Source organism: Pollachius pollachius (assembly GCF_949987615.1).
Source record: "Pollachius pollachius genome assembly, chromosome: 12".
NCBI lineage: Eukaryota > Metazoa > Chordata > Actinopteri > Gadiformes > Gadidae > Pollachius > Pollachius pollachius.
The window spans coordinates 12,166,049-12,191,869 of record NC_136945.1 but is presented as its reverse complement, the minus strand read 5'-3'; the positions used below and the strand labels follow the sequence as shown (position 1 = coordinate 12,191,869).

At 42.0% G+C, this 25,821-nt stretch overlaps 5 protein-coding genes across 7 annotated transcripts; 1 reads left to right on the top strand and 4 right to left on the bottom strand.

The window, feature by feature from the left end:
- Positions 1-1,328: 1,328 nt before the first annotated feature.
- Positions 1,329-2,762, bottom strand: drd5a (dopamine receptor D5a; the record flags this gene model as incomplete). The annotated part of the gene is made up of 1 exon (XM_079747847.1): positions 1,329-2,762. One exon carries the CDS (start codon positions 2,760-2,762, stop codon positions 1,329-1,331), a length of 1,434 nt encoding a protein of 477 aa, XP_079603973.1.
- Positions 2,763-5,966: 3,204 nt separating this feature from the next.
- On the bottom strand, positions 5,967-9,577 carry otop1 (otopetrin 1; the record flags this gene model as incomplete). Its single annotated transcript, XM_079747846.1, has 6 exons — positions 5,967-6,137; positions 6,320-7,218; positions 8,324-8,454; positions 8,605-8,663; positions 8,906-9,042; positions 9,205-9,577. 6 exons carry the CDS (start codon positions 9,575-9,577, stop codon positions 5,967-5,969), a joined length of 1,770 nt encoding a protein of 589 aa, XP_079603972.1.
- A 1,926-nt stretch (positions 9,578-11,503) lies between these two features.
- On the bottom strand, positions 11,504-15,848 carry tmem128 (transmembrane protein 128). The gene is made up of 4 exons (XM_079747854.1): positions 15,678-15,848; positions 13,153-13,285; positions 12,845-13,006; positions 11,504-12,609 (listed from the first exon to the last, which is right to left on the bottom strand). The coding sequence occupies exons 1-4, from the start codon at positions 15,775-15,777 to the stop codon at positions 12,510-12,512; spliced, it is 495 nt and encodes a 164-aa protein (XP_079603980.1). The 5' UTR covers positions 15,778-15,848; the 3' UTR covers positions 11,504-12,509.
- Positions 15,849-17,285: 1,437 nt separating this feature from the next.
- Positions 17,286-20,341, bottom strand: lyar (Ly1 antibody reactive homolog (mouse)). Its single transcript, XM_079747851.1, has 8 exons — positions 19,951-20,341; positions 19,706-19,820; positions 19,426-19,533; positions 19,245-19,328; positions 18,734-19,037; positions 18,200-18,256; positions 17,892-17,977; positions 17,286-17,767 (listed from the first exon to the last, which is right to left on the bottom strand). Exons 1-8 carry the CDS (start codon positions 20,070-20,072, stop codon positions 17,630-17,632), a joined length of 1,014 nt encoding a protein of 337 aa, XP_079603977.1. The 5' UTR covers positions 20,073-20,341; the 3' UTR covers positions 17,286-17,629.
- A 294-nt stretch (positions 20,342-20,635) lies between these two features.
- Positions 20,636-25,563, top strand: zbtb49 (zinc finger and BTB domain containing 49). 3 transcript variants are annotated; one of them, XM_079747845.1, is made up of 8 exons: positions 20,636-20,647; positions 20,993-21,182; positions 21,287-22,395; positions 22,633-22,679; positions 22,787-22,860; positions 22,952-23,034; positions 23,264-23,425; positions 24,541-25,563. In XM_079747845.1, exons 2-8 carry the CDS (start codon positions 21,031-21,033, stop codon positions 25,254-25,256), a joined length of 2,343 nt encoding a protein of 780 aa, XP_079603971.1. In that variant the 5' UTR covers positions 20,636-20,647; positions 20,993-21,030; the 3' UTR covers positions 25,257-25,563. The 3 variants fall into 3 exon arrangements, with proteins under 3 accessions (XP_079603971.1, XP_079603969.1, XP_079603970.1); XM_079747843.1 differs by having other exon boundaries at positions 21,263-22,395; XM_079747844.1 differs by lacking the exon at positions 20,636-20,647 and having other exon boundaries at positions 20,794-21,182; positions 21,263-22,395.
- Positions 25,564-25,821: the final 258 nt, after the last annotated feature.

Genomic DNA, 25,821 nt, shown 5'->3' with positions numbered 1-25,821 from the left:
GGACCTATTTGGAATAGCAATTTAAATAGTAATAACACCTTGCAGAAAGGCGCACTTACTGAGCCCGTAATGTATGCTGTTTGTTGGCAAACTCTAGGCATCGCTCCAAACAGACAGGACTTCCACAACAAAATGTGGCCAGGTGTTCTTTGTACTTGAATTGCAAGTAGCAGGCACTGTCATTTGAATGTAATTTAATCTTGACCTCCTATCAGACGTGGGTAGGCGTGACCATTTGGTTCTCTGTCGCTTATGGAGATGCCCGTGGGAGCAGTCAGGGCGTAGCCTCTACAACGCCATGCATCACTGCCCAAATCATTATTTCATGAGGGTGCTAAATTGGCTAACGGGCTAATCGAATTCCCAGCAGTGAAATAATCCAAGAATGAAGTCTTTCTCATCATGAAAGATTTTATTAGACAACGATGACACACTTGACTGTTTTTAAGACAGTATACATTCAGGTTAGGTTATCTGTACAATAAAGGTTGCAGGAAAGTCTAAAGATAACATCCATTTTCTTGGAATTGCTTCACGTGTAGGCCTTTCTGCAGCAATAGTTCCTGATGATTCCACTGTTTTAGTAATTCCCAGAATATGGTTAGATATTGATTGAAACATGCCAGTGTATTTCAACATTTCAACATTGTTATAAAGTAAAACCAGACCTAATTGACTAGGCTTTGGCATTTGTTGTATTATTTATAGAAATCTCCACCATTATTTGTAACAATTAACAAAGATACTGTATTTTGGTGTACGTATGTTCAGCATCAACAGATCATCAAAGCCTGTCTTGGTCTGCATCAACACATGTGTTTCACTGCATTAAACCTGGGGCACACATGTTGGCACCCAATACAGCATACAGAGAGGTTGAACGCAACACAAATGTATACTAATACTGCATTTTGGCATCGTGTCGTTTCAACTACACAAGACACATTCCATAGTGTCCTCACTCAAGCAAGGCCATTTATAAGGCTTTGGAACGACTGCATTTTCACTTTAAGGTTGTGTTACTCATGGAAAGGGTGGGTAGGTCATTGAGCAGCAAAACTTTACAAACATTTCCATTCAATGTGGCAAGTAGAATGAAACCAAACAACTGGAAAAACATCCTCGCAGCTCAAGCATTTGTTTCCCCCACCATTTTGAAGTGCTCGAAATATGTGGCAGCCACAACCATTTGACAAATGAACACAGAACTCCACGTGTTATGTTATTGAATACCTATTACATCACTTTTTTTGTATGGGATAACATCAATACATCTTAAACACGAAGCGATACATCCTTTTACGCACGGGATGATGGTGCAGTTGGAATCAGTGTATCCCATTAGGTGTAAACGATGACATTCTGTCAAGACTGATATCTGCCTCACAGTCGTCCAGGTCGCAAACCGAGTCAGTGGCGATTTCATTATTATGGGAAAGCTGTGATATTCGGTCGAACGTCTCCTCGTGGTCAATACATTCCACAACGTTTGGAATCATATTCACGTACGCGTTCACTATTTCCTTGTGGGTCAGGGTGTCCTGATTGTATGAGACCAGCTCGTTGCTAATATTAACCGTTTCTACTGGCGTGTTGGAGCAGAAGTTGCGACAGCCCAGGAGACTCGCGAAAGCCTTCCTGAACTCTGCGTTGAACGCGTAAATGATGGGGTTGAGCGAGGAGTTGGTCCACCCGAACCACACAAACACATCGAAGGTGGTCTCGCTGACGCACGGCAGCCCCGGGGTCGGGTGCTCTGCGGTGGGCTTCTCGCAGAAGGGGACCATGCAGTTGAGGATAAAGAAGGGCAGCCAGCAGCACACGAAGACACCCATGATCACGGACAGGGTTTTTAGAACTTTGGTTTCCCTTTTAATGGATGTTTTCAAGGTGTTGTGGTGTTGGCACTCTAACCTATTGCTCCTGCAGCTCTGTGCGTGCTCGGCCGCCCGCTCCAGGGACGCGATCCTCCGGATCTGGATCTGGGCGATCCGGTAAATTCGGGTGTAAGTCACAATCATGATCGCCACGGGGATGTAGAAACTGATCAACGACGACGATATCGCGTATTCTCTGTTAAGACTCGAGTCGCAGTTCTCCTCTTTTGGTTCAACAACGGAAGAGTTGCTGTGCGTCCCGGTCGTTTCGTCATCGCTGGCTTTGTGCCAGTTAAGTTGGACGGGTATGAATGAGATGATGACAGACAACGTCCACGTGACGCTGATCATCACGAAGGCCACTCGCTGGGTCATTTTCCTCTCGTATCGGAAGGGACTCGAGATGGCCCAGTATCTATCCACGCTGATGATGCAGAGGTTAAGGATCGACGCCGTGGAGCACATAATGTCAAAAGCCACCCACACGTTACAGAAAGTACCAAAAGGCCAATACCCCGCCACCTCGGCCACGGCCTTCCACGGCATCACCAGGACCGCCACAAATAAATCCGATAACGCCAAGGACACGATGAAAATATTGGTGACTTTGGTCCGAAGGTGGCGAAAACGCAGCACCGCGGAGCAAACCATAATGTTACCCAACAGTGTCCACAGGATCAGCAGTGCAAGCAAGCAACCCGTCACTGTCCGGGAGAGTAACTCCTTTCGGCCGTGGGATGTTACCTTCGTTTCGGTGACGTTCCACATCGTCTCTCCGAGAGGTGCTTCCCCGGGATCACCCTCGTGCACCGAAGGAAGGTACTTCCCGGGGTTATCCATATCATCCATTTGTCGTTCAAGTGTAACTGCAGTCCAGTGCTCCATGCGCGCCGTGGATGAGCGCAGTGCAAGGCGTCTCACTGCAATGTCCACCGCGTTGTAGAGCTACCATCCTCACCGGACGCGGTACTGAACTGGACGGGAACATAGAGTGAAGGAACGAGTCGTCGGCGAACGTTGCGTCTGAGCTGAACGACGCGTTCGGTGCGCGGAGGGTCTTGAGGTGCGCGATGGGCATCATGGTGCAGCCTCGCCAGTGGAGTGGTCTATGATCCACCCCGCGCAGGATATGTAAATCCGAGCTGTGGAGTTGGTGATCTTTCTGCGAGTGAGGGAGGCGGAGGGGAGTCCCTCCCTAGAGACAAGAGCACACAGCTCCATCAGCGCACGAAAGACACACGCACATGCCTTCCAGGAATGTACGCAGACATTTCATTTCACGATGTAATGTCACACATGCCAAAGCACTTCCACAATGCATTAGAGCGCAAGTCCTTGTCGATCCATCGTTATTGCTGTAGCCGGAGTATCTAAAGCAGAGTTTTAGAAATAAATGAATAAAGGGCATGCATTCCCATCTGAGCGTTATACGAGGGTGCTCTCCAAGGTGCTGAAACCGAGGGAACGCTTGGATATAGTTTCCGGGAAACTTAATCCACCCATATCCATGACGATGTGTGTGTGTGTGTGGGGGGGGGGGAACATCTCTTAACTTATTTTTTATTGAAGGCTGCTTCCGACAGACTTCATCGGCGCACGGCAAGCAGCAGAATAGATTGCTGCTGCGGGACATCGCGGCAATATCTTGTACTGTCAGGGTATTCAATTTACAAGCCAGTTGTAGCGCGTGTACTTTACGCACGCTGCAACATCTGCATGGTTCCGCTTTTCTGACATCGTTGATATTTTTAGAATTGTCCAAAACGCCTGTCAAATCGGTTTGACATTCCGTCACAGTAATCTGAAAGCACCTTGTGCCTGATCCTCTCGGGTGTGTTGATTTCAGGGTTTAGGAAGGAGTTGTATCAGACGGATATTAATCTTGAAAAGTCAAGAGTGTAGCCTATTGCTTATCTTAGCCTAATGCTATTAATGTGTGTTCATTAAAAAAGAATTACATAGCAGAGGTACAGCATTAGAATAGAAAAAATAAATAATAAAGGAGGAATATGCATTCCATTAAATAAAGATAATACTCCAATGAAAAATGTCTTTCATTGTCATATTTGCATATACATTGCATATATACAGTATATATTTGGTTATTCAACTAAAATATGTTTATTTATTCGTTCTTCTAATTAATGAAGTAATCTAAAGGTATACTAATTGTTTGCAATTGACTATCTCATTTAGTATCTATCTACTATCTATTATACAATTACTTTATATGGCTAATCCATGCAAGGATTGATTCGATACCCACCACTTATTTTCTTATCTGACCATGTGCGATGCCTACCAGTATGGTTCTCTTAAGAACAATTCTTATGGGTTGCAGGATGAAGAGCGGCTCAGACCACTCTCACTTAATAACACCCTAGCGCCATCATGTGGTTTCTGCAACACCAGAAACACCAAACAGAGCTAACTTTATACTATATAAATTCATATGCTTTGGAAAGTGTCCTATGCTATGCAATATTTCCCTGTGTATTTTTTACATCTAAAATCCACCTTTGATGCAAAAGGAAGTTAGTTTTTGCTTTATTTTGTTGCAATATGTATATTTAAATACATTTGTGAGGACTTAAGAAACTAGATGAACTCGTTTTTAGCACCACCTTCATTAGAATTTCAGAACGATCTTGTCACAGTGTTTTAATTATGATTTTTGGTCTGTATTGCAGTATGTACATAAATGTTATACTATCGCATTGAGTAACTAACGAAAGCATTGACCACAAGTTGGCAAATACTGGGAAGATAAAAAAAAGTAAATAGCACCTGGTTGAGAAATGTAATAATATCAAATTAACTTATAAAAACACATTGATTGAAAATACAATTGTATAGTACAACTATGCAACTAATGTAACAAAATTTATTTCATGTTCACAGAATAGGACCCATTTATCGAATTGTATGTTTGAGATGTAAACTGACAAAGTGCCATTTGTCTGAGGACTGGGAGTCATCAACAGTCTTTTCAGTAATGTGCGTACACAAAGCCATTGCTTTGATGAACAGTCTATTAACCCTCCTAATCTGCCATTCACTTAGTTCTCATAATTGGGTAATGAAGAAAATTGATTACAGTCTTACAGTCTATTAGACACAGTATGTCATACACCTATTAAATGATTAATTCCCCATTGACTAAATTAGTAGTATCAGTGTGCCATATGGAGAAGGGAACCTTTAGGCCAGTTAGACCGTTGTCTTTCTGAGCAAAGGGAAAAAAAATGATTAGGCGCAATAGGAGATAAAAAATCTAATTTTTTTTATCTCCTATTAAAGAAAATAAAGACTGTGGCAATTTTGGCAACATGTAATCACTTGAGAAGTCCATACTCCATAAGTACAGGTCTGAGAACGATTATCCAACTCATTATGAATATAACAAAGAGAGTGCATAGCAAGATCTATAGTGTAGTAGTAGCATTCGATTACTTGAGAGTACCTTGGTTAATAGCAACAGATGAGAACATTATCCATTTACGGTATGCACATTTTTTAACAAATAAAAAATGCAAAGAAAATAAGTGAAAGAAATTAACATATGTTTCGCTGCATGAATTACTTCACAAAGTACAGCACACATCTCTATTCAGGGAAGTGGATCTTAGAGGTGTCTCAGTGGATTGTTTGGTGGACTAGTTCCAGCATAGCCATGCTGCTGCCCTTAGAGAAACAATGGCTGACATGTCATGTGTGCATACATTCATGTGGCACCTGTTTGCTGGACAAAAGCCATTGAGTGCAAATGTTTGGAAGGGTTTTCTTAGACTAGGACACACCAAAGGGTTGTTTTGTCAATCCAGTTCCTCATATTGTTTCGTCGTGAACCCAAGGTAATTCTTTAGAAAACACATTGCTAATGACGATTGATTGGCCTATCAAACCCCTCCGCGGAGGGGTGTGTATGTTGTGGCTCCCCATGGCTTTCTGTCACATCCGTTCAGTAATGCCCTCGGAGCGCCGCCACAGCCGTGGACCAGTGCTGTGAGGAGCTTCTTTCTGCTTTCCCGCAGGTGGCGGGATGTTCGGTGCATGCGGTCCATCATTGTCAGTGCTCAATGGGATCCATCAAGCCCTGCGGAACACCTCGAAGAGGGAAGCCACTGAGTGCATGCGGTAGAAAAGGTTCATGGGTACGGCGAAATTGAGAACTGTGGTCCATATGCTGAAGCCGAAGGCCTCCTGCTCCAGTCCGTTGTCGTACTGTGGTCGGCAGCCAAAGGCGGGAAGGATCCACAGCTTAGGGAAAGAATGATCAAAGGGTTAAAAACTTTGGTGAACCTTGTACGAAACAAATCCTTATGTATGTTTTTCTTGTATGTATCCATTCATGACCATGCAATTAGATGGAACTCAGGCATACCCTACAATGGATTGTATACTTCAATTGCTTCAACACTGAGCATGCTAGAAAACCTTACCGAGATATTGCACATCAGAAGGAATATAGCAATGTTCTTCAGGATCTGCCTCTTGGTGCACGGCGGTTCCACCACTGTCCCCTCGGTCAGGGGCACCTTGGAAGGCTTCCTAGGACTTCTGTACACCTGTCCACTTTCCACCTGCTCACTGTCCATGGTCACACAGTCCCTTTCTGGCGTCTCATAGGCTCTGTTGAGGATGCCGTTATACGGCGGAGCAAGGGATGACGTCACAGAGAAGATCTTGGGCGTGGCTGGCAGATCGGGATCCTCCCTGTCATCTCGATGGCGGTACAGGGACTCGATGATGAACAGGTTCTGGACGCACTTCTCCAGGACGATGAAGAGAGAGTAGATGAGGTTAGTCCAGCGGTACGGCGGGCTGCTGGTGGAGCCCAGCACCGCCACCACACTGCACCAGGACATCAGCCAGGAGCCCACAGAGGAGCCAAACAGGAGCTCTGTGTCAAGCTGCCTGGATGGGTTCTCAGAGGTGTCAGTCGGCATGTGGTCGGTGCGGTAGATGAGCAGACCAGAGGCTCCGGCTGAACACATGAAAACCAGCATGATTATACCGTAACAGTAGAACATGGAGATGGCTGACTGGCGCATCTGCAGGGATTCCTCCACGTGGATCACGTAGACCACCAGCACTCCGATGGTGCTGGCCAAGGCCACCAGACCCAAGATGGGGCCGAGGATCAGACCCTGGTTCTTGGTAGCCGACCTCTTGCGGTTGGAGGTGAGGTCGATCACCCTTCCGATGTTCTTCCACATGACATAGAGCATGGCGGAGACAAAGATGTGATACTCGATGTTGAAGGGATACAGATAGTAGAGGCTGTTGGAGAACATGGAGCAAGCGCTGGTGGTGCAGTTACAGTTAGGCTCTGAGTGAACTGCAACACAGATGGGGAAACAAATACAGTTAGATGGCAGTGAAACAGCTCCAGCAAAAGACAGCAAATTCCAAAAATGTCCAGCCTTACAAAACTCCAACTTTAGTTGGCACAACTGAAGGTTTTGCCAACTAAATCCAAACCCTCCTTTTATATAATCATACTTATTATTATACAAAATTGTGCCCAGTTTTTTATTATTGTTCTTTATACACCCAGGCAGTAAGTGTGTAATACCATGGGATATCGTACATAACTCTTAAGACAACCGACAAGGAGTTATGAGCATCAAACAATGACCTGGTTGAATCACTTCCTAATAATATATATATATATATATATATATAATGTATAAACATTTGTGTTTGTCTTGTTAGCAAGAAAAGGAAATAACAGGGCTTACTTGTTAACAGGACCCATTACACCTATTTCTCTTTCTTCATAAGTTAATAATACCCAGACTAATTCCCTGATGTTTTGGCGGCTGGCCATGTTGGAGGCCAGCCATTACGAAAGCGTATACCCAAGAACAGCTTTTTGTGACCACTGCAGCAAATGCACTAGAGTGAAACTGCTGTATTCTACTTCATCTTCTATATCCAAAACAACCACCCCCAACCCTTCTGACCCCGAAGGGAAGAAAAGCCACCACCATGCTCCTGCACTCTTTAATTAAAAATGGAACAACAGCCCGAGTGCAGCCAGCCTCACAGTCAGCCGGATATGAGGAGCAGCAGTCGGATCCCCCAACCCTTGGCTTAGATGTATCAGTTACTGTAATTGCAGCACCCTTGGGAGTAGCTTTCCTGAGACAAAGCCGTCTGAGGTCAAGCGGGAGGGGCGGGGGAGATGGGTGGGTGGGGGGGCGAGGGAGGAGGGTAGCGAAGGTTGGGGTGTGGGGAAAGGGTTGCTGTGTCCCTCTTGAAACCTAATAGAGAGGTGCTCAACACAAACAAGACCTGTTGGGGATGTCTGACCCGCCCCCCCTCCCCTGCCGTAACCCTCCCCTCCCTCCCCGTTCGTGTATCCATTGAGGTGAGCTCTCAAGTGGACTATTGTATTTTCCTTGGAGGTACAAGCCAGCAATCGACCCCTTGGCCCTTACCTATGGTGAGGTTTCCATAGCCTAGTGCATACAGTCTTCTCTTGTGGTTGTCCAGGAAGTGTTCCGCTTCTGACATCACTCCGTTGCACCACAGGAGCAGGTTGGTGAATACGGCGTGGATTACACCGAATCTAAAGAGAAAGGGGAACATGTATAGGGGAGGAATAGATGACTGTAGTGAATGGAAAGGTCCAATCGAGGTTATAACATTATGTTAAACAGGGTAAACATAGGACTTTGAGTTTACATTTCTGTCAAGTTTCTAAACACTTTGTGCTTACCTCTCAAATGTTTCAAAGTTCTTGATGACATCCTTGATGTGAAACCATAGAAAATGCACCTTAAGCAATATAACCCAAAAGACATGAACGCAACAATTATTGAGATGAATGAGGCCTGTGAGTAAGTCCAACATGAAATGCTGAATATATTTAACATAGATAGAAATTAAGAAATAATTGATGATGAGAAAAAAATCGAACATCAAAAAATCACAAGAACCTTTCCCGCCATGAAATGGCAGAAATTCTTTAAATCAACAAAGAATAGTTTTAAAAGAGTCATCATTAAACGCATGCCTACCTGTGCTATTGTGTGGGTTGCATGGACAACAGGGTAGACTCCAAGCACATGCGACACACAGGAATTGAAGCCCACGTAATGACCAATACGGAACGCGTCCATGATCAATGATAGCAGTGCAAGAAGAGTCAAACCACCTATCAGCAAAGAACCATCATAGTTAGAAGTGGTTTCCCTTCAACGCAGTAAGTAGAGTTTCCTCTAGTAAGCAAACGGAACTATTTTGAAAATATGTAGGCCTATATATGAATGGCATTTTTCTGTTTATAATTGTACTCACCTTAAACATTTAGACTTACCTCTTATCCAGCAGGTCGTGGCGTGCACATCTTTCTCCGTCTGGAGCTCACTCTTCCTGTCCCTGATCCAGATGTACCACATCATCCACATCAACTGGATGATCATAAGGCATGTGATGAACGACAACAGGTTCTCCTCCGTAACAGAGGGTCCATGGTGGGCAATGGCCAGCATCAGCGCCAACCCGATCAGGAGCACGTTGGTGCCGTATTGGCCACTGAGGATCTCCGAGCTCTTCCTCGGATAGTCCGCCGACAAGTTGAGCTTGATCTTGGTGAATGTCTTCTTCTCGTGCTCGGAGCTGGACGACGAGGACGAGCTGTTGCAATACTTGTTCAAACACATGATATCCAGGCCACTGTGTTCCACCATGGTGGGCAAAATAGTAGGCTACGACACCGTCAGTCTCGAGAGAAGAGCAGAGTCGATCCTGTGCGCTATAAGTGCGTCCAGGGGAGGCCGAGTGCGTAACGCGCTGTTACAATGTGATGATTCAGAGCCACAGCCACCGTGCCAAACACGCTCATTCAATCTTCATGGGCCGGTTCAGTGGTCACACATAGATTCAATGTCCAGCCATAGAATGGATGCACTTGTTGTTTTCATATTTGAATCACTTTACCTCTTCAAATGAGGACTATCTGATTCGAAGAAAATACAAAATGTGAGATGTAATGAAAGATCCTCTCTTCAAACCCCCATCTGTTTTCCTTGCCAACTGTTGATAAAAAAAATAACATGCATAGAACGCCGGATGATTCCGAATAAAAACGAGTTAATTCTGTTCAGAAATTTGCCATTCAGTCTAATGGAAACGCGACCACCGTCCTTTTAAATCTCTGTTAAAGTCCGTTCAGTGTGGATATCGGGTGTCAGGCCGACCACATGGAGAAATAACTTAGAGAAAGGTGAGACTCCTTACAGGTGTGAGTTGGTGGCCGGTCGAAAGGTGCGCATCAATGCAATGCAATGGAACATGTCTTATTTGTTTGAACCTGATAAAGACGAACGCTTCTTACTAACCAGTTAACCACGAATCAAATTGGGGGTTGTGAAAATATCGTAACAAGGAAAGATCCGTCCACCCGATTACAGATCCTCGCATAAGATTCCAGTTTTGCGATATGCTTTGGGCCTTCTTTGGATTATGGAGCTACAACACATTTTGGGGTTGGTAAAAAAAGAATAATTAATCAATTTGTGATTGACGTCGTACATATATAGATATAGTGGAACTTAACGAGTACGACTTTGCATTTGACCCCTCATACATAGGTCGCCCTCCTTGGATGTGCCTTAATGAAGACACATGTCGCTTGCTACCGTTGAAGAAATGCCTTTATTTGGTTGTTCTTGCTTGTCATGATTAATGTGTGCAAGGAAAAAGACAACAATGGATTCAAGAATATTCAAAGGTGATTAAGCGTTTTAGGCATCTTTGTGGTTCGGAGGTCTTCCCTTACCAGACCATCCGCATAGTATCGATTTGTCAATCAATTCGTGTTTGCATGATCATTAAAATAGTTATAGACCTATCATCCCGCCATCAAAGCATCCTAATAAGGGTTTGATCATCCAATAAACACGTTGATTGGATTGGAATTTTTTTTAGCACATTGACGTCAGCATTAGCCATTGATGTCCCTGTAATTCGTCTTTCTGCAAGTAAGAAACTTCTCCTGGATGTATGGGCCAACCAAAGTGAGGCTCAACCATAGATAAACTGTAAGAAGGTTCAACATGTAGTCGAAAGGCGCTACCAGATACGGTCGATAGGCAACACCTAGGAGTGTCAGTATAGGATGTTTATTTTGCTGTAAGGACATTAGTCAGATCCATAATTGAGGATCCAGCCAGATAATCAAAGGTATCTGGCTATAGGACCTAGCAGTCCAGCTTCAACAAGGGATGTGGCGATGTGCTCTTTTGCAAAATGGGGTGACCCTAGTCTGGTCACTGGCCTGTTCGTTTAGAATTGAGAAAACTAAAAGTGGTTTTATAAATTTCCCTCAATCTCAGGTTATCTCCTTACAAGTTGAATCTGTTTTAGATTGAAAGCCATTTCTACCATTTTCCACTTAAGTCACTGTATGACCCACCAAATCAGATACTCTTACTTTGTTTTACCTGACAAGCATTTTACGATCCCATCAGGGATCTTAAAATCCACTCAAAAAATACAAAGTAAGAGAATGTGTCATATTCACCCATTGTATAATAATATAAGTGATAGTTGAATGTAGAAATTCACGATACATTGTGATGAAATATCATTATCAAGTTGGACAAATCCAGTGGTTAGAATTAAATACATTTTAATCAAATAATATAGCAAAAAGGAACACTTAAAAAAGTTACACAAATATTGTATACGGTCATTATTCCGACTTTGTAAAAGCAACCACAAAATTAAACTTAATATATACAAATCAAACAAATTATTAGATTAAAAAAAAGTCAACGTTAATCAGTCCACTCAATGACGTTGCCCACACTAATGGAAAATCAGAACGTATCAAATTGTGATTATTAATCAATGTAACGTTTCAACAAAAAATATGACACATGTAGTCGAATGGAGTGTTAATACACAACAAAGAAACATCATAATCTAATGGCAAAGTTCCTCTTCAATATCAAATAGTTAAATAGTTAAGGTGTAGGTTAATTTAGTCAGACTGTAAAACATAAGTCAAGTGTGCAATTTAGTTGTAGCAAGAACATTTCTATCCATTCAAACAATGTTTTCTTTTGTGGAAGATTTATATGCTACATAAATAAATTATTCGCTTTTTAAATAAAACAAACTGCCTATTTGGTGTTTTGTTACTTAAAATCAATGTATTTCAAATATTTTCATTGCGTTATCTTGCAGCATAGAGCAGGTAGTGAACACTTTTACAAATGTAATGCATTAGTGCATTTTAGAAATCAATCAATTATATGTTTATCTATATATTTTTTTCTCAGTCTCTGCTCTCTTCTCGAGTGATATTCATAGATCTTTCAAAGAAAGAAAAGTCTCAAAATTCCAGACCCCTTCTTTGGCATATCAATTTGCTCGTTTGGTTTTAGCTTTGGATTTATAACCCCTCTGTACAGCTCTGGTACAAATATACAATTATGAAATCCCTTAAAAATCATAAGAATGTCAAAGAACAAACAAAACTCTGGACTGACTTTAAAAAGGCTAACATACTAAAACCATAGGAGTGGATTTTAAATCATTGAGTACATTTTACAGCACTCTATTCAGAACTTGTTGATTTTGTGCAGTTTCCTTTTACAGATCTCACCGGTTATCTTAGCCAAGTAGCGAGATGAGCATCACTATGCCCATGAACTGAGTGAACAGGATGAGCGGTGTGAAGAACGACCAAACTGGCCACAGTGCTATGTTCAAACTGTAAAGAAAAACAGAAAAATATTTGTATTTATTATAATATTTGCACTTTGTTGCTGCAACCGTTTCCAATTAAGAAAGAAATATGAGTCAAAGGAACGTCACCGGTAATCATTTCATTGTAATCCATTCATGAAAGACTCAACAATAAGTTTATGGTTCAACTGTTTATGGACATGAGACCTTTTTAACAGTTTAACAGATTCATTTATGATTCCTTTAACTGGTGATTTTACCTGCAAGAGGCTGCAATGAAGGCTGCTGTGGTAAGGGGGGGGATGGCAGGGTATTCCTGGTCATAGTGTGTGATGCCCTTATACCACTCCAGGTACACAATGCAAAACCCAGCCAGGGTAAGGCAGATACCAAGAAGTGTCAAACCCACATTAAACCACCAACTATAAAAGAGAGGGAGAGGGAATAAAAACACTGACTACAGGTTTCTTACATAATCATTTTATGAATGCACATAAGTGTTACAATTATTGTTGAAAGAAATGTTTGATGTGAATGAATGGGAATGTACTCAAACTGCAATCCTCACCTTTTGATGTCTTCGCTCTGCATGAGAACGCTCAGGAAGTCGACATAATATGTGACAGCCACGGACGCCATTATCCAAAAGACAGAATGTCTGTTAAAGCGTGGGAGAGACTTAGCCTCTTCTTCCTTTTTACCTTAAAAGATAAAGAAACAAGACTGTTTAATAGTCTGCCAATACGTCCTTTTTCACTTCTTTGGTGTCCAAGACAATTTTTTTTAATTTGGTAGCCTCAATTGCGTTATATAACTTGTATCAAGCATTTAGTCGATTTTAGCATGAATGCACTCACTTAAGCCTATTTCATCGCGTTTTATTCCCATACCCTACACTGAGAAAGAACACAAGCTTTTACTTCTTTACGTCATACTTGACTTCACTCCCTTGCCTAGTTCCTTAGATATTCATCCTTTGGTCTCTTAACAAGCTTGTCCCCTATCCTGCATGTGTGGAGAGGTAGGAGTCCCCAGAGGAACATGCATGAATACAGGGAGAACATGTGAACTCTACACAGAGAAAGGGCCCTGTGTGTGAACCAAGGACCAGTGGGAACCTGCGTGGCAACACAAGGTTCCAGTAAAAAGCCCTCCTCTCCAATGACACTTTTTATGCTTTTCAGCCACTTCCGAGTGAGTTAGGGAACAATGCCTTTAAATGGACAATACCGCCCTGTGAAGAAACCATCATAACCTTCTTCCTTAAAACTTCTGTCGTCAATATAATTTGTAAATATCACTTTGTTGTGCTGATTTCGATGCAGAGCAGTCACGAGAACGCACCGGCCACAAAGGTGGCAAAACAAAAGCAGTAGCAATTTGGTATTTTTGATAACATTGTGTACCTGGGTGGTGATACCGTGTTTTGTTTTTGGATGCAACACACATTGAAAAGCTATTGCTTAAATTTGTGGCAGGCATACAGACACTAAATGCTCTTTTGCAGAATCAGTACCATGAAGTCCTTACTAAATATATTGGAAACTGATGTTTAAGTACAGAACGTAGTGACGGTTATGATGTTTTGATCGCAGACCAGCATTGTTTAAAAATAATAGATAAATCAATTACATTAAGTTAGTAAGTGTGGTTTTCAAATCCTTCATATAAGCCTGTATTAAACCACCATAAGCATAGGACTATAAGAGCTGCCGTGTAGGCCATGAACCATTAAGCCCCTTCTATGATTCACAGACAAAGAGGGGTTACAAAGACCTCTAGGCTCCTTCGCTCATTCAAAGCCACACTCCCCTCGTACCAAAGGACCCTCAGCAACCCTTGTGCACTTTTATACTAATTTTGTATTGTAGACCTAGACCTACATGTTGTATTTTCCATGATAGTGAAATATAATATATTAATGTGTCTACGAAATCTTGCGTTATGTAGGCAGACATCTTTTGGTGTAGACATGATACTTTTCTCCAAAAAAGAAGAAATGACAAATCAAATAAACAAACTCATCTCACTTAATTAAAAGCCATGTTAAAAAAAATTATATATATATATATATATATATTCCTGCTATGGTCAATTTTAACTACGACCGTGACCTTAAAAGAACTTCCTCGAAAGTCGTACCACGTTAAAAGGATCCTCAAAAAAAAAGTTACAGTAAAGTATTGGATTTCCTCCAGAATATGAGAATCATCTCAGTCTAGGTCACACATTTTTTTCTGGCGAAACAGATAGGCATCTTTTAGATAAGGAGGGCTTTTAAAGGAAGGCCATACTTTAGTGGCTGATTAAATGTATCAAAATCAGCTGTAGAAGTATCAAGGCAAGTGTGCCCTGAAATGTCCAGTACGAAATCCATGCCCTGAACAGATACTAGTAGAGTCAGCCTTACGCATTCCTATGTGCAGAAGAAAAAACTGCTGGGCATGCAAGAAGCAAGACCTCAGACCCTGGTGAAGAACCACACACAATACCTGACTCCATTTGGCAAAATCATTGCAACATGAATCATCCAGGAGTCAAACGAGGGGTGAGCGGTTTTGCTCTTTCTTTTATCTATATTAATTAACCGTTAAGGCGGGACATGGTAGATGTCTTATCATGTTGCATCCCAGTGCTGACAGTCTGCCTCCAATCAAAACAATTAAGAATTGCTGGAGCCCTTCCACAGGGCATTGAGTTTAGACCACTGCCCATCCGCTCACCAAGAGTCCTCTGTTTGAAAACTTAAAAGCTTAACAATGTAGATATGTACGCTTATCTTAATTTTCAAATAAAAAAACAATCGAAAACTTTCGAATGAAACGGTATGCATTCAAATGCCAGCTAAGCGTCGTGCTGTGTTATCAACAGATATAACGTTACACGTATATTCCGGCTGAAATTGTGACTTCTACGAACATGAACTGCTAGAAGTTTAGGATATCGATTATAGATAGGCCTACCAATCGATAATTTATATATGTGGTATCTGCTGCGTATTAGTGTTGAATCTGAAGTACAATATAATGCTGATATTCAACACTTGATCACCCATACATAAGTTACAGCTAACACTTATGACGCTTGCCTTACCCTTTTCCTCATTTTCATCCAATGTAGATCCTTGCAGAAGAAGTTCGGCATCTCTCCTGAATCTGTTTCGTAAAGTTGCAAGTTCACTGTTGTCGAGCATGTCTTTTTTTTTAAATTGAATTGCTAGATACAGAGACCTTTTTTTTGGACAGTTCTGTCTTAGCACCTAGTTTCTCCACTACTTCCTGGTTGGTGACGTAGCGTTAAACGCAACGTTTAGATTTTTGGAAACCACTTCATCCCCAGTTGGTTGCATTGTGTGGCTTAAGGTTCACGCAGAATTTGAATGAATCATTGCATTAATTACATTAAGACGAAATTTTTAGTTAGCCATCAATTACTGAAAAATAGTAACCATGGTGGTATCAGGGCTCTTTAATGAAGAGCAAGAATTGGCTGTAAGAAAAGAAGGCCTTAATATTGAATTGCTACGTAAAAAATATTTCCATAACAATAGGCTATAATAGTCTATTGTTGTGGAAATACAGCAAAATGATCAAACGTATTCATAAAGTGCAACAGTACACCTGGAGATTGGACTGGAAAGGCGAGTAATTATACTAATTACTCGGAAGGCATTTTGTTAATGTATATATGTGTACTGCATATAAGATATAGGGCTCGATAGAGCAGGCCTATATTTTTTACTATTGCTCTCAATATTAACATTTAGCAGGAATATACTTTTAGATGCAATTCAAATTATTTTTACAACTCATATCAAATAAATTATTAATACTTTTTTGTTCTGGTCCGTAGTTCAGCATATAGTTAACCATGTTTCAATTTGAGTAATTAAACAAAAACCTTTTAAACACTAGTCTGAGTAAATAACACAATCACATGCATTGCATGTATTATCATACGAAGGAGTAATCTGTATAACTTCCAATGCAATCTAAACAATGTTGTATTGTCTGCAAGTTTCAACAGAGCAAGTCTTTTTTTTTTTAAATAGTCGAGTCCCCCAAAAAAATAACTAGACATCTACTGTGGGCCAGCAAACCCCGTTTTAATACTAGCCAACTTGAGTAACAGTTTCACTAATACCTAAGTATGCAATATACTATTACAAGTAAGCAGAGTGATGAATGAGTATCAGTGTTAAACTTGCAAGGATTAGCAGAGCTTCATAAAGCCGGGCAGAAGTGTGTGTGTGTGTTTTGTGTGTGTGTTGTGTGTGTGTCACACATACATGGTAGAGAGGCTGCTCATTCTAGTAGTGGGAAATCAGACAGCATTAAAACCTCACCTGAGGCTGACACCAGGCATCCACCTTCTATGGAGCTTCTGTGTGCCTGGCCAAGTGAACCCCGTTCGGGGTGCCGAGGAATGTGCATTAGCTCTGTTCCGTGTGAGAGTCAAATTCACCTCAGGTGCACCTATCCCCCTTTCCTTTCCCCAATCCAACATCCAATCCCACAGATAAGGTGGCTTTCCCTAGCCTTACCTTGGGCCTCGGAATGCACAACAGAGCGTCTAAAATATTATCTATATACATCGGTGTATAAAGCAATCTGGGCAAACTCACTTATAGATTAAAAAAAACATGGACTTCATCCACTTATTACACACAAGTTAAATAAATGAGGCTGAATGATATAAAATTACCATCTTTAATAAAAACATGAATGGCATTGACGACAAATAGGTAAACAAAATGAGGCCATACGATATCAATTAAAAGTTTTTTTTAAATCATTACATTTCAAAACCACTTTAAAACCACCAAATCCACTGGTGGATAATTACGAATAGATCATTTTAATAGATCTATATCTATTAAAATGGTATGTAATATTTGTCCTAGATAACAATAATGACATACAACAACAACTTAATAAAAGTATTTAATCTTTGAGACGCTTAACAAAGGCATCAGGATCATAGAGACCAGGAGAAACCAGGATGTAGAAATAGATCGTTTTGGAATAGCATAAGTGATGTGGATATTAATTTACAAGTTTAACTTTGTCTTTCAAAACCTTGAATTTTGGATTTCCCTTGATCTTCTTGTTGAAAAGCGCCATCAACTGCTCCTCTGATTTGAAATTGCTCTCACCGCTGAAGGTGTAGTATGCTGCCAAAACCTGTATAAACAAAACATCAGATTAAGCCTACTTACAAATATATATTTTCCATGTTATGTTACAAGGCCATTGGGTTTGAGGTCGTTGACAGACTATATGGCATCTCTGAAATAAAATGTCTCACCTTCTTTTTGAGTTTTTTCACCGAAATCTCTTGGTCAGTTGATTGTCTGATGACAGCCTTAATTGTTCCCTTCCAGTTGAATTTGCCTAGAGTCCGAGAACAATCATTTAACTATCAATCAATACAAGGTTCTAAAGTAACCAGGCATCCAGCTACCACCAATTTGAATATCACATTAAACAAGTAATAGATTAATATACAAATAAAATGACTTGAAATCCCAACACTGACACCTAGTGACTCTTTCCTCCAATACATATACCAAATCATAAAAAAGGCATATAAAATACTTTCATGAAATCGGTTACCTTTGGAAGCTTCTCGCTCCTCAACCTCATCTGCCGATTGGCTTTCATCTTGGTCATCTAGGAAAAATCCAAACATGAGAAATGAATTTTATTAAAGCTAGGATAGGCAATTTGGAGGAACCAGCCAAAAAAAGTAAGCTAGTTTTGAAAATATCAAGCTGAAAAAACTCCATCCATCGCTTCAGGACTCCCTCAAAAGCAACTCCTGCAAAAACACATGACTAGCTTGCCAACTGTAGCAATAGGTCTGCCAAGCCTTGTCATTGAGCCTTGAGACTCCGGTCATGCGCAATTAGTGCACAGGCAGAGTGCGTGCACAAAGCTCAGTAAGTAAGTAGACAGACAGGCCACCCAATCCTTAAAACTTTAATAGCAAGAAAGATTACTCCAAGTAGAACATGTTATTAAACTGTATCTCATCTGCAGCCAGTCTTAATGCTCCTGAGCTGCACAAAATAAAACATTTTTATAGATGTGTGATGTTTGAGTCTCCATTCAGATTAGATAGACGCAGAAACACGTGCATGGTCTTACCTTCAGAGCAGTCTTTGCTTTTCTTCCTTTTCTTTGTAGACGTCTCGTCTCCATTCTCTTCTCCATTTGTGTCTTCTGAGGCATGTTTTCTTTTCTTCACCTTTTCTCCATGTTCGACGGCAGGGGCATTTTCAGCACCCTTCTTCGTCTTCCCGTTCTTCTGCTGCCTGGCCTCTTTACGCTCCCTCTTGTTCAGCTTCTTCTTCTCCTCGTTAGGAGCCAGCTCCTCTGATGATTCATTCTGCACCTTCACCTCAGCTGGAGTATCTTCAGCTGTGGAATTCAGCTTGGAGGCTTCGGCTCCCTTTCAAATCATAAATGGACACAGGGCAGATTGATGTGAACACATACACATAGTATTCGTCACAAGGAAAAATATGCAAAGCTTCCAATGCAATTCAAACAACAATGTCTGTTCAATATAAAATAACGCGTTACCATTGATAAAGATTGTTTAGAGTAGTTTAGTAAAATCCAGTAGCATGTTTGTTGAATGGACACAATGTCTTACATTGGTTGTAGCTGCAGAAAAGATTTCCCAGACTTCGTCCTGTAGATTCGGATTGGTCATTCTCAAACTGTTTTTCATCCAGTTCTGATGAGCAGCCATATGGGAATAGGACAACAAACTGAGTTACCTCCTACAAGCCTTCAGCATACAATATCAATACAAATATATACTTTTCACCAACCTGAAACTTGGCTTTCTTTCTTGGGACGTTATCATATGAACTGACTTGACTGAGGATGTCCTTCATCTTTTGACTTACTCCTGGTTTGTTCATGGCATCATGAATCCTCTGTTAAGATAAAAAATACCAAATTAAAATGTTTTATTTGCATGCTTTTTATTTATCTTTGATTATCAGAACTAGTGATTATTGTCCAACAGCATGCCATACGTTTTTTTTTTATATATAATAAATATAAAATGTGGGTGTCGTTAAGACATCCATCTGCGTTGTCGATTACCTGGATCCACTGCTGCTGTTTAACTTCGCCTTTGTTAGACTTCGCCTCAAAGCCCTTCCCTCCATACTTCTGGTCTTCAGTGATGCATTTTAAATGATTTCTGTAGTCATTGCCCCTGTTGTCAACCAATTGTAACAAACACAATATAAGCAGACGATCATAGTGCACGGCGATGTTAATATAAGGGAAGCTAGTGACATTAAAATAGTGCATAGTGTCGATATATACATTGATATTTAACTTACCAAAAGTCTTTCCCGCAGTCTATACAAGAGAGAACTTCGCATCCTCTACACATATTCACGTGTTTCTCAACTTGGACTTTCTTCAGCGATTCGCCACACGCATTGCATGTGAAAAATACCATGTTGATAACTAACTCCCCTTAATACAATGAACTAATTAAGGTACCGTAGGGAATGTATAACAGCAGATAAAATCACATCGACCTCGTCTCTACAAAGAAAGCTTAAGTTGGCAAGCCGACGCTGACATGATGCTAACACTTAGCAGTAACACAAACAACTGCTGAATGCAAATATATTAAATCGGAATAAAGCGTAAAACATTTGTTATCTGCAGTTAGGGGACGTGCAGTGAGAATACTCCAGTTGGGAAAAACTTTCCATAACACACGTGACCACAGTGAGGCCGGAGCGGTTGCTACACATTACATTGCTCTGTAAGACAAAATAGCCTAATCAAACGTTCCGAGGTTGATGGTTCCTGCTTGTGGAAAATACGAATTTAATCGTTTGGCTTTGGAAATTACGTCGATCCGTGTTTTTAAATATTATAGAACTGATTCAAATTTTCGAGCTGTTTATGTTACTTGTCAATAATATTAGAGATATAAACAGTTATATGTAAATAGTGCGAATTACATGATGGACCCGGAAGTGAGGTACGTAAAAAAAAAGTGACCACTCAAGCAAATGAAAGGTAAGTGGCGGACACACATTGGTTTATGTATCTATTTTTTAAGTATGAGGCTTTGTAGTAGCTTCATTCAATTGGGGTGAAGTACAGTTCCGCTATCCTATCCAAATAAATGGTGTGATTTAAAATCCCTTTAAACCATGCACAATCTTAAAGCATTCAAATCCTAGTAGCTTTGGAGGTATTTTCCAATTTCTTCATGATTGGTCTCTGAGCAATCCGAAACGGGTTTCCGACCGGATCTCATATTTTAATTCATGTAAACGCCGATGTATTCAACAAAGTATTTATCGTCATAATTTTAAGTTTCTTATTATCTTTTACATGTTGTTGGCACTCATCCATTAGTTGTTTTGATGGCACCGTCGTTCAACAGTTGAGCGACCATGGATACGCTGTCCAGTCACAGTTCTCACCTTCTTCAGCAACTCCAAGAGCAGAGGATCCAGGGTCTGCTCTGTGACTGCATGCTTGTGGTCAAAGGTGTCTGCTTCAAAGCTCACAAGAATGTCTTGGCTGCCTTCAGTTCTTATTTCAGGTGCCTTATTTGCATTATTTATATGATACATTGATAACATGTTTCAAACCTAAATGATAATGATAAATTAATATTTCTAGGTCCTTGTTCCAAAACTCCCCCAGTCAGAAGAATGATGTGTTTCACCTGGTTATTCAAGATGTCAGTGGCATCGGACAAGTCCTGGACTATATGTACACCTCCCATCTGGACATCAACCAGGATAATGTCCAGGCTCTTCTGGACATCGCCCAGTGTTTGCAGGTCCCAAACCTCCTGAGCATGTGCAATGCTCTCCTCAAGCCATGTCCGCCACCAGCAGATACCACATCATTCTCTCTTCTGAACTCTGAACATGACTGCCTCTTGGGAGGGGGGCTTCCCCATCACATCGACCTCCACTGCCCTACATCTGAAGCTCAAAGATCAGGCTGCAACAACAACTCAGACCCTAAAGGTCTGCACCTTCCAGCGCGCCATAGCAGCTCAAATTGTGATGGCACACAGGCTCCTGTGGAGAAGCAGTTGGTCCATGGCTACAAACTTCGCAACTTCTATAGCAAGCAGTACTTTAAAGAGAAAGCAGCACAGAACAACCAAGAATCGAATCAAGGCCCCAGTCCTTTGCTGGACGTGGGAGATCAGCAACAGCAGAGTCAACCACTTGTGATCAGCCAAGGCACCCATAGTCTCACCCCTGTGTGCTCCGCTAGCACAGCCCATCAAAGCCCTACATGTGGGGCAACGATGGTGGAAAAGAATACCACTGACACATCGTCACCATCCACGGCACCGTTGGCTGCAGCAGCCCCCAGTTCAGCCCCTGAGTTAGAAGACAAGAACAAGTTGGTGCGCCCCAAGAAGGCTCTGTACCTGAAGAAGTACTACTACCTGCTGTCTCAGAAGGCGTTGGAAGAGATGTATGCCGAGTCGGTCAGCGAGCCGGTGCTTTGCTTTCCCAGTCGAGAGATCCACCGGGAGGAGCCTCCCACTCAGAGCCAAGAGCCAGAGGTTCTCCCCACAGATGGCCCATCACGGGACACAGAGGAGCTTCAGGAGGCAGCGCCCGACATCCAGCTACCCAGTCCCCCCCCTGCGGACCATGAGGAAGACGACCCAAAGAAGACCTCGGACCCCCTGAAGCAGACGGGACACAAGCAGTACTGCTGCACCGTGTGTGGAAAGATCTTCAAACACCCCAGCAACCTGGAGCTTCACAAACGCTCCCATACCGGTATTTATACTCCATACACAATGCATTGATTTTCACATAATATTTTGAAATCAATGTATGTTTTTTTTATACTCCATACACAATGCAATGATTTTTACACTATGTTGAAATCAATGTATTGTGTATGTAGACCAAATACATTGAGCTATACAAATTGTTTCCACAGATGGAAAATCACAAATGGCGGAAGTGTTAAAGAGTTGTATCTTTTATTAACTACACATTTTTCCTCTCCAGGTGAAAAGCCCTTCCAGTGTAACGTTTGCGGCAAAAACTTTTCACAGGTAACGTGACACTGCATTCTTCAATGTATTGTTAAGTATTTGTTTACTTTCCATGTGGAACCCTCGCAAAACACAGACTACTGCTCTCCTTTCCCCTTTAAATCCAGGCTGGAAACTTACAGACACACTTGCGCCGACACTCTGGAGAGAAGCCGTACATCTGTGAGCTATGCGGGAAGAGGTAGGCTAACTGACAAGAGGTTGCATTGGTGCATTGTCAAGAATCGTCAATGACATGCATAGTACTTAAACCGCTGTCTTCTGCATCACAGCTTTGCTGCAGCAGGAGACGTCCAGCGACATATTGTGGTCCACACCGGCCAGAAGCCACACCTGTGCGATATATGTGGGAGAGGTAGGTAACGTTTTTCTTTCATAAGCATTTTAATTAAATAACACAAATCACAACAAAATTTTTTAACCATAGACACAGAGGCCAAAAACTATAACACTCTTACCTATAGTAACTTTACTTGGCACTATATGTTGAGATCATAACCAAACCAGATCTAAATCGACAAAGGCAACACAACCCCTGACTGTAGTTTTACCTCGGTGAGATTTCCTTTACTTTTATTTACTAGGTTTCAGCAACTTCAGCAATCTCAAAGATCACAAAAAGACCCACGCCACAGACAAGACATTCACCTGTGACCAGTGTGGAAAGTCTTTCAACATGCAGAGGAAGCTGCTGAAGCACAAGGTCCGCCACGCTGGGGACAAAACGCACCACTGTGACACCTGCGGTAAGAAGCTTCCTGTCTTCAAGTTCGGAAAGGTCATAGAGTCCGTGGGAGATAAAAAAGACTCAAGATGTCCGTGAGGAGGAAACCTGTAGTTCTGGGAACATAGGCCAGCAGAACCGCCATCCAACCCAGCCTTGCCGGATAGAAAGAATGCTGTTTGCATTTATATTAACAATATATTAAAGTGCCAATCTCGAAGATCGCTAAAGATGTAATTTAAATAGATGTCAGTTAATCTTTCCCCCACTAAGGTAACACCATGGTGATTTAGCCTATGGCCCACTGATGAATTCTCATGCATTGGCAGTATTATGAATGTAACAAACGAGATTTGGACAAATTATACACATAAATTATATATTTTCCTAATACTAAATACATTAACATGAGTTTTTTATGTGTTAAGAGGAATCGCCATGTAGAGTAGTGCTAAAGTTCTCCACAGCTTACTATTCGTTCATTCCTATAATTATATGATTAAAGTAATTAATTATAGGTTAATGTCATTGTCCCTAACCCTAAAATAGCCTAACTAAATGTAGTCTTACCTTTGTTAACCCCTCAAACATTAAACACAATATAGCCATTCTCTCGCTAGATTATGTGACTTTTAGTTCTGATCCTAACGGATGTGTCCTGATATAATGCTTAGAAACTTCCAAATGCAAGACACAGTTTGAGATTAACTTTATTGTTAGCCCAATGTCCAAGACAGTCAAGGAAAGAGAAAATAGAATAAGAGAAACTATAAAAAATAAATGAACACTTTCAGCACACCTCTGTAAAGTAAACGATAACGATGGAAAAGAGGAGACCCTGATTGGGGGGTTGGGGGGGGGCGTCCTCAAGGGGTTGGCCCTCCCGTGCATGCACTATTGAACACTGGTAGTTGCACTCTCGTATATTCAGTCCTCTTACGGATGAGTGACAACGGAGAAGTCCATACGTCAATACGCCCTCTTCACTTATGTCCTACTCTACCTCTGGGATTTGGGTCTGTTGTAAATGGTATACAAATGGATCCATCTTGCGTTCCCTGGATGTTTACAAATAACGTTTCCATGTACTACTCACAATGTTCCTTAAAATGTGACCGAGGATACATGTCTGTGTAGGGAAGTCCTTCATCGGCTCAGGGGACCTGCGCCGCCACATGCGGTCCCACACGGGGGAGAGACCCTACGTCTGCGACGGGTGCGGCAAGAGTTTCACCCGCTCCGCCCTGGTGAGAAGACACAGCCGCATGCACTGCAAGGGAGCCCGAGAGACCAGCCCCGAATCCGAAACCCCGGAGCGGCCCTGCACCTCCGACGGATCCGGCAGCGCGTTGTCCAAACCCCCTGCGCCTCCGTCCTCCGTGGGTCAGCCCTTCTCCGGCCTAATGCCCCACACGGGGGGAGTGAAGTCTTCATCTCCGCATCAATCCAGAGTTGTGGGGACTCCGTCTCCCAGCGGTCACCTCCACTCTGCTACCACCTGCCTCCCTGAGCTGCGCTCGCTCGTCCCGCACCACCTCCTTGCCCCCAACCACACGGAGAAGTGTCCACCGCCGCCTCCTGCCACCGACCACCTTAAGCTGGCCAAAGCTGCCCTGCCGCCGGAGGCCCTCTATGGCCCCTATGTGGAGGGCGGCGTGGTGGCGATGGAGGAGGGTGGCGGTATTGTAGGGAGGGCCTACCTCCATCCAACAGACAGTCACAGTCCGCTCACAGCGTCCACTAAGGCCGCTAGCGGCACCTACAGGGCAGGGGAGGGTCAGTTAATCTCCAGCTTGACCTTATGGGGCCTGGCTATGAAGACTCTGCAGAATGACAATGACATGGAGCCGTGAGGGACTGGAGCACGTTCTAAAGAGCACCGAACACGATGCATATACAGAATACACCGTGCAGGACATCTGCTGATCCCCACGCAACACAATGTATGCACCCGAGACACATGAGGGCTGTTGTAAGACTTTGATTTTACACGTGGAACAGTTTAGTGATGAAACTAGATTGATCTATTCTAATAAATGTAATCCTAAATCAAACCTTAACCTAAAAATTGATTCCCTGCATTAATCAACTACCACTATTTGTTTATTTACCACTGTTTGTTTTAAACACCACATCAATTTCATATATTGCTCAGGTATTTTGTACACAAAATTGATTATGCTTGGTTATCAATAAATGATCTCAAATAGATTTCAGTGCTTTATTTGAAATAGACTATTGCTCAAATGTACTATGGACAAGGGTACTGTTGGTGGCCTCTGCACACAGTGGTTTTAAACCCTAGCAGGAAATCTTATTTAAGAACATTTATTTATGCTGTCAGTTATCCTACAGAGGGGGCTACAATGTAGAATTTTAAAATGTTAAGACATGTCTAATAGAGTATTGTGAGATGTG

Bases quoted from the DNA above. Each gene is read 5' to 3' on its own strand.
- lyar (XM_079747851.1), bottom strand. From the start codon at position 20,072: ATGGTATTTTTCACATGCAATGCGTGTGGCGAATCGCTGAAGAAAGTC. The intron at 19,821-19,950 runs GTAAGTTAAATA...GGTTGACAACAG, and splicing joins GACTGCGGGAAAGACTTTTG to GGGCAATGACTACAGAAATC. The intron at 17,978-18,199 runs GTAACCGATTTC...CTCGGACTCTAG, and splicing joins GGAGCGAGAAGCTTCCAAAG to GCAAATTCAACTGGAAGGGA.
- tmem128 (XM_079747854.1), bottom strand. From the start codon at position 15,777: ATGCTCGACAACAGTGAACTTGCAACTTTACGAAACAGATTCAGGAGA. The intron at 13,007-13,152 runs GTGAGGATTGCA...TCTCTTTTATAG, and splicing joins CAGAGCGAAGACATCAAAAG to TTGGTGGTTTAATGTGGGTT. The intron at 12,610-12,844 runs GTAAAATCACCA...TTTTCTTTACAG, and splicing joins TTCATTGCAGCCTCTTGCAG to TTTGAACATAGCACTGTGGC.
- zbtb49 (XM_079747843.1), top strand. From the start codon at position 21,031: ATGGATACGCTGTCCAGTCACAGTTCTCACCTTCTTCAGCAACTCCAA. The intron at 21,183-21,262 runs GTGCCTTATTTG...TAATATTTCTAG, and splicing joins GCCTTCAGTTCTTATTTCAG to GTCCTTGTTCCAAAACTCCC. The intron at 22,680-22,786 runs GTAACGTGACAC...CTTTAAATCCAG, and splicing joins GCGGCAAAAACTTTTCACAG to GCTGGAAACTTACAGACACA.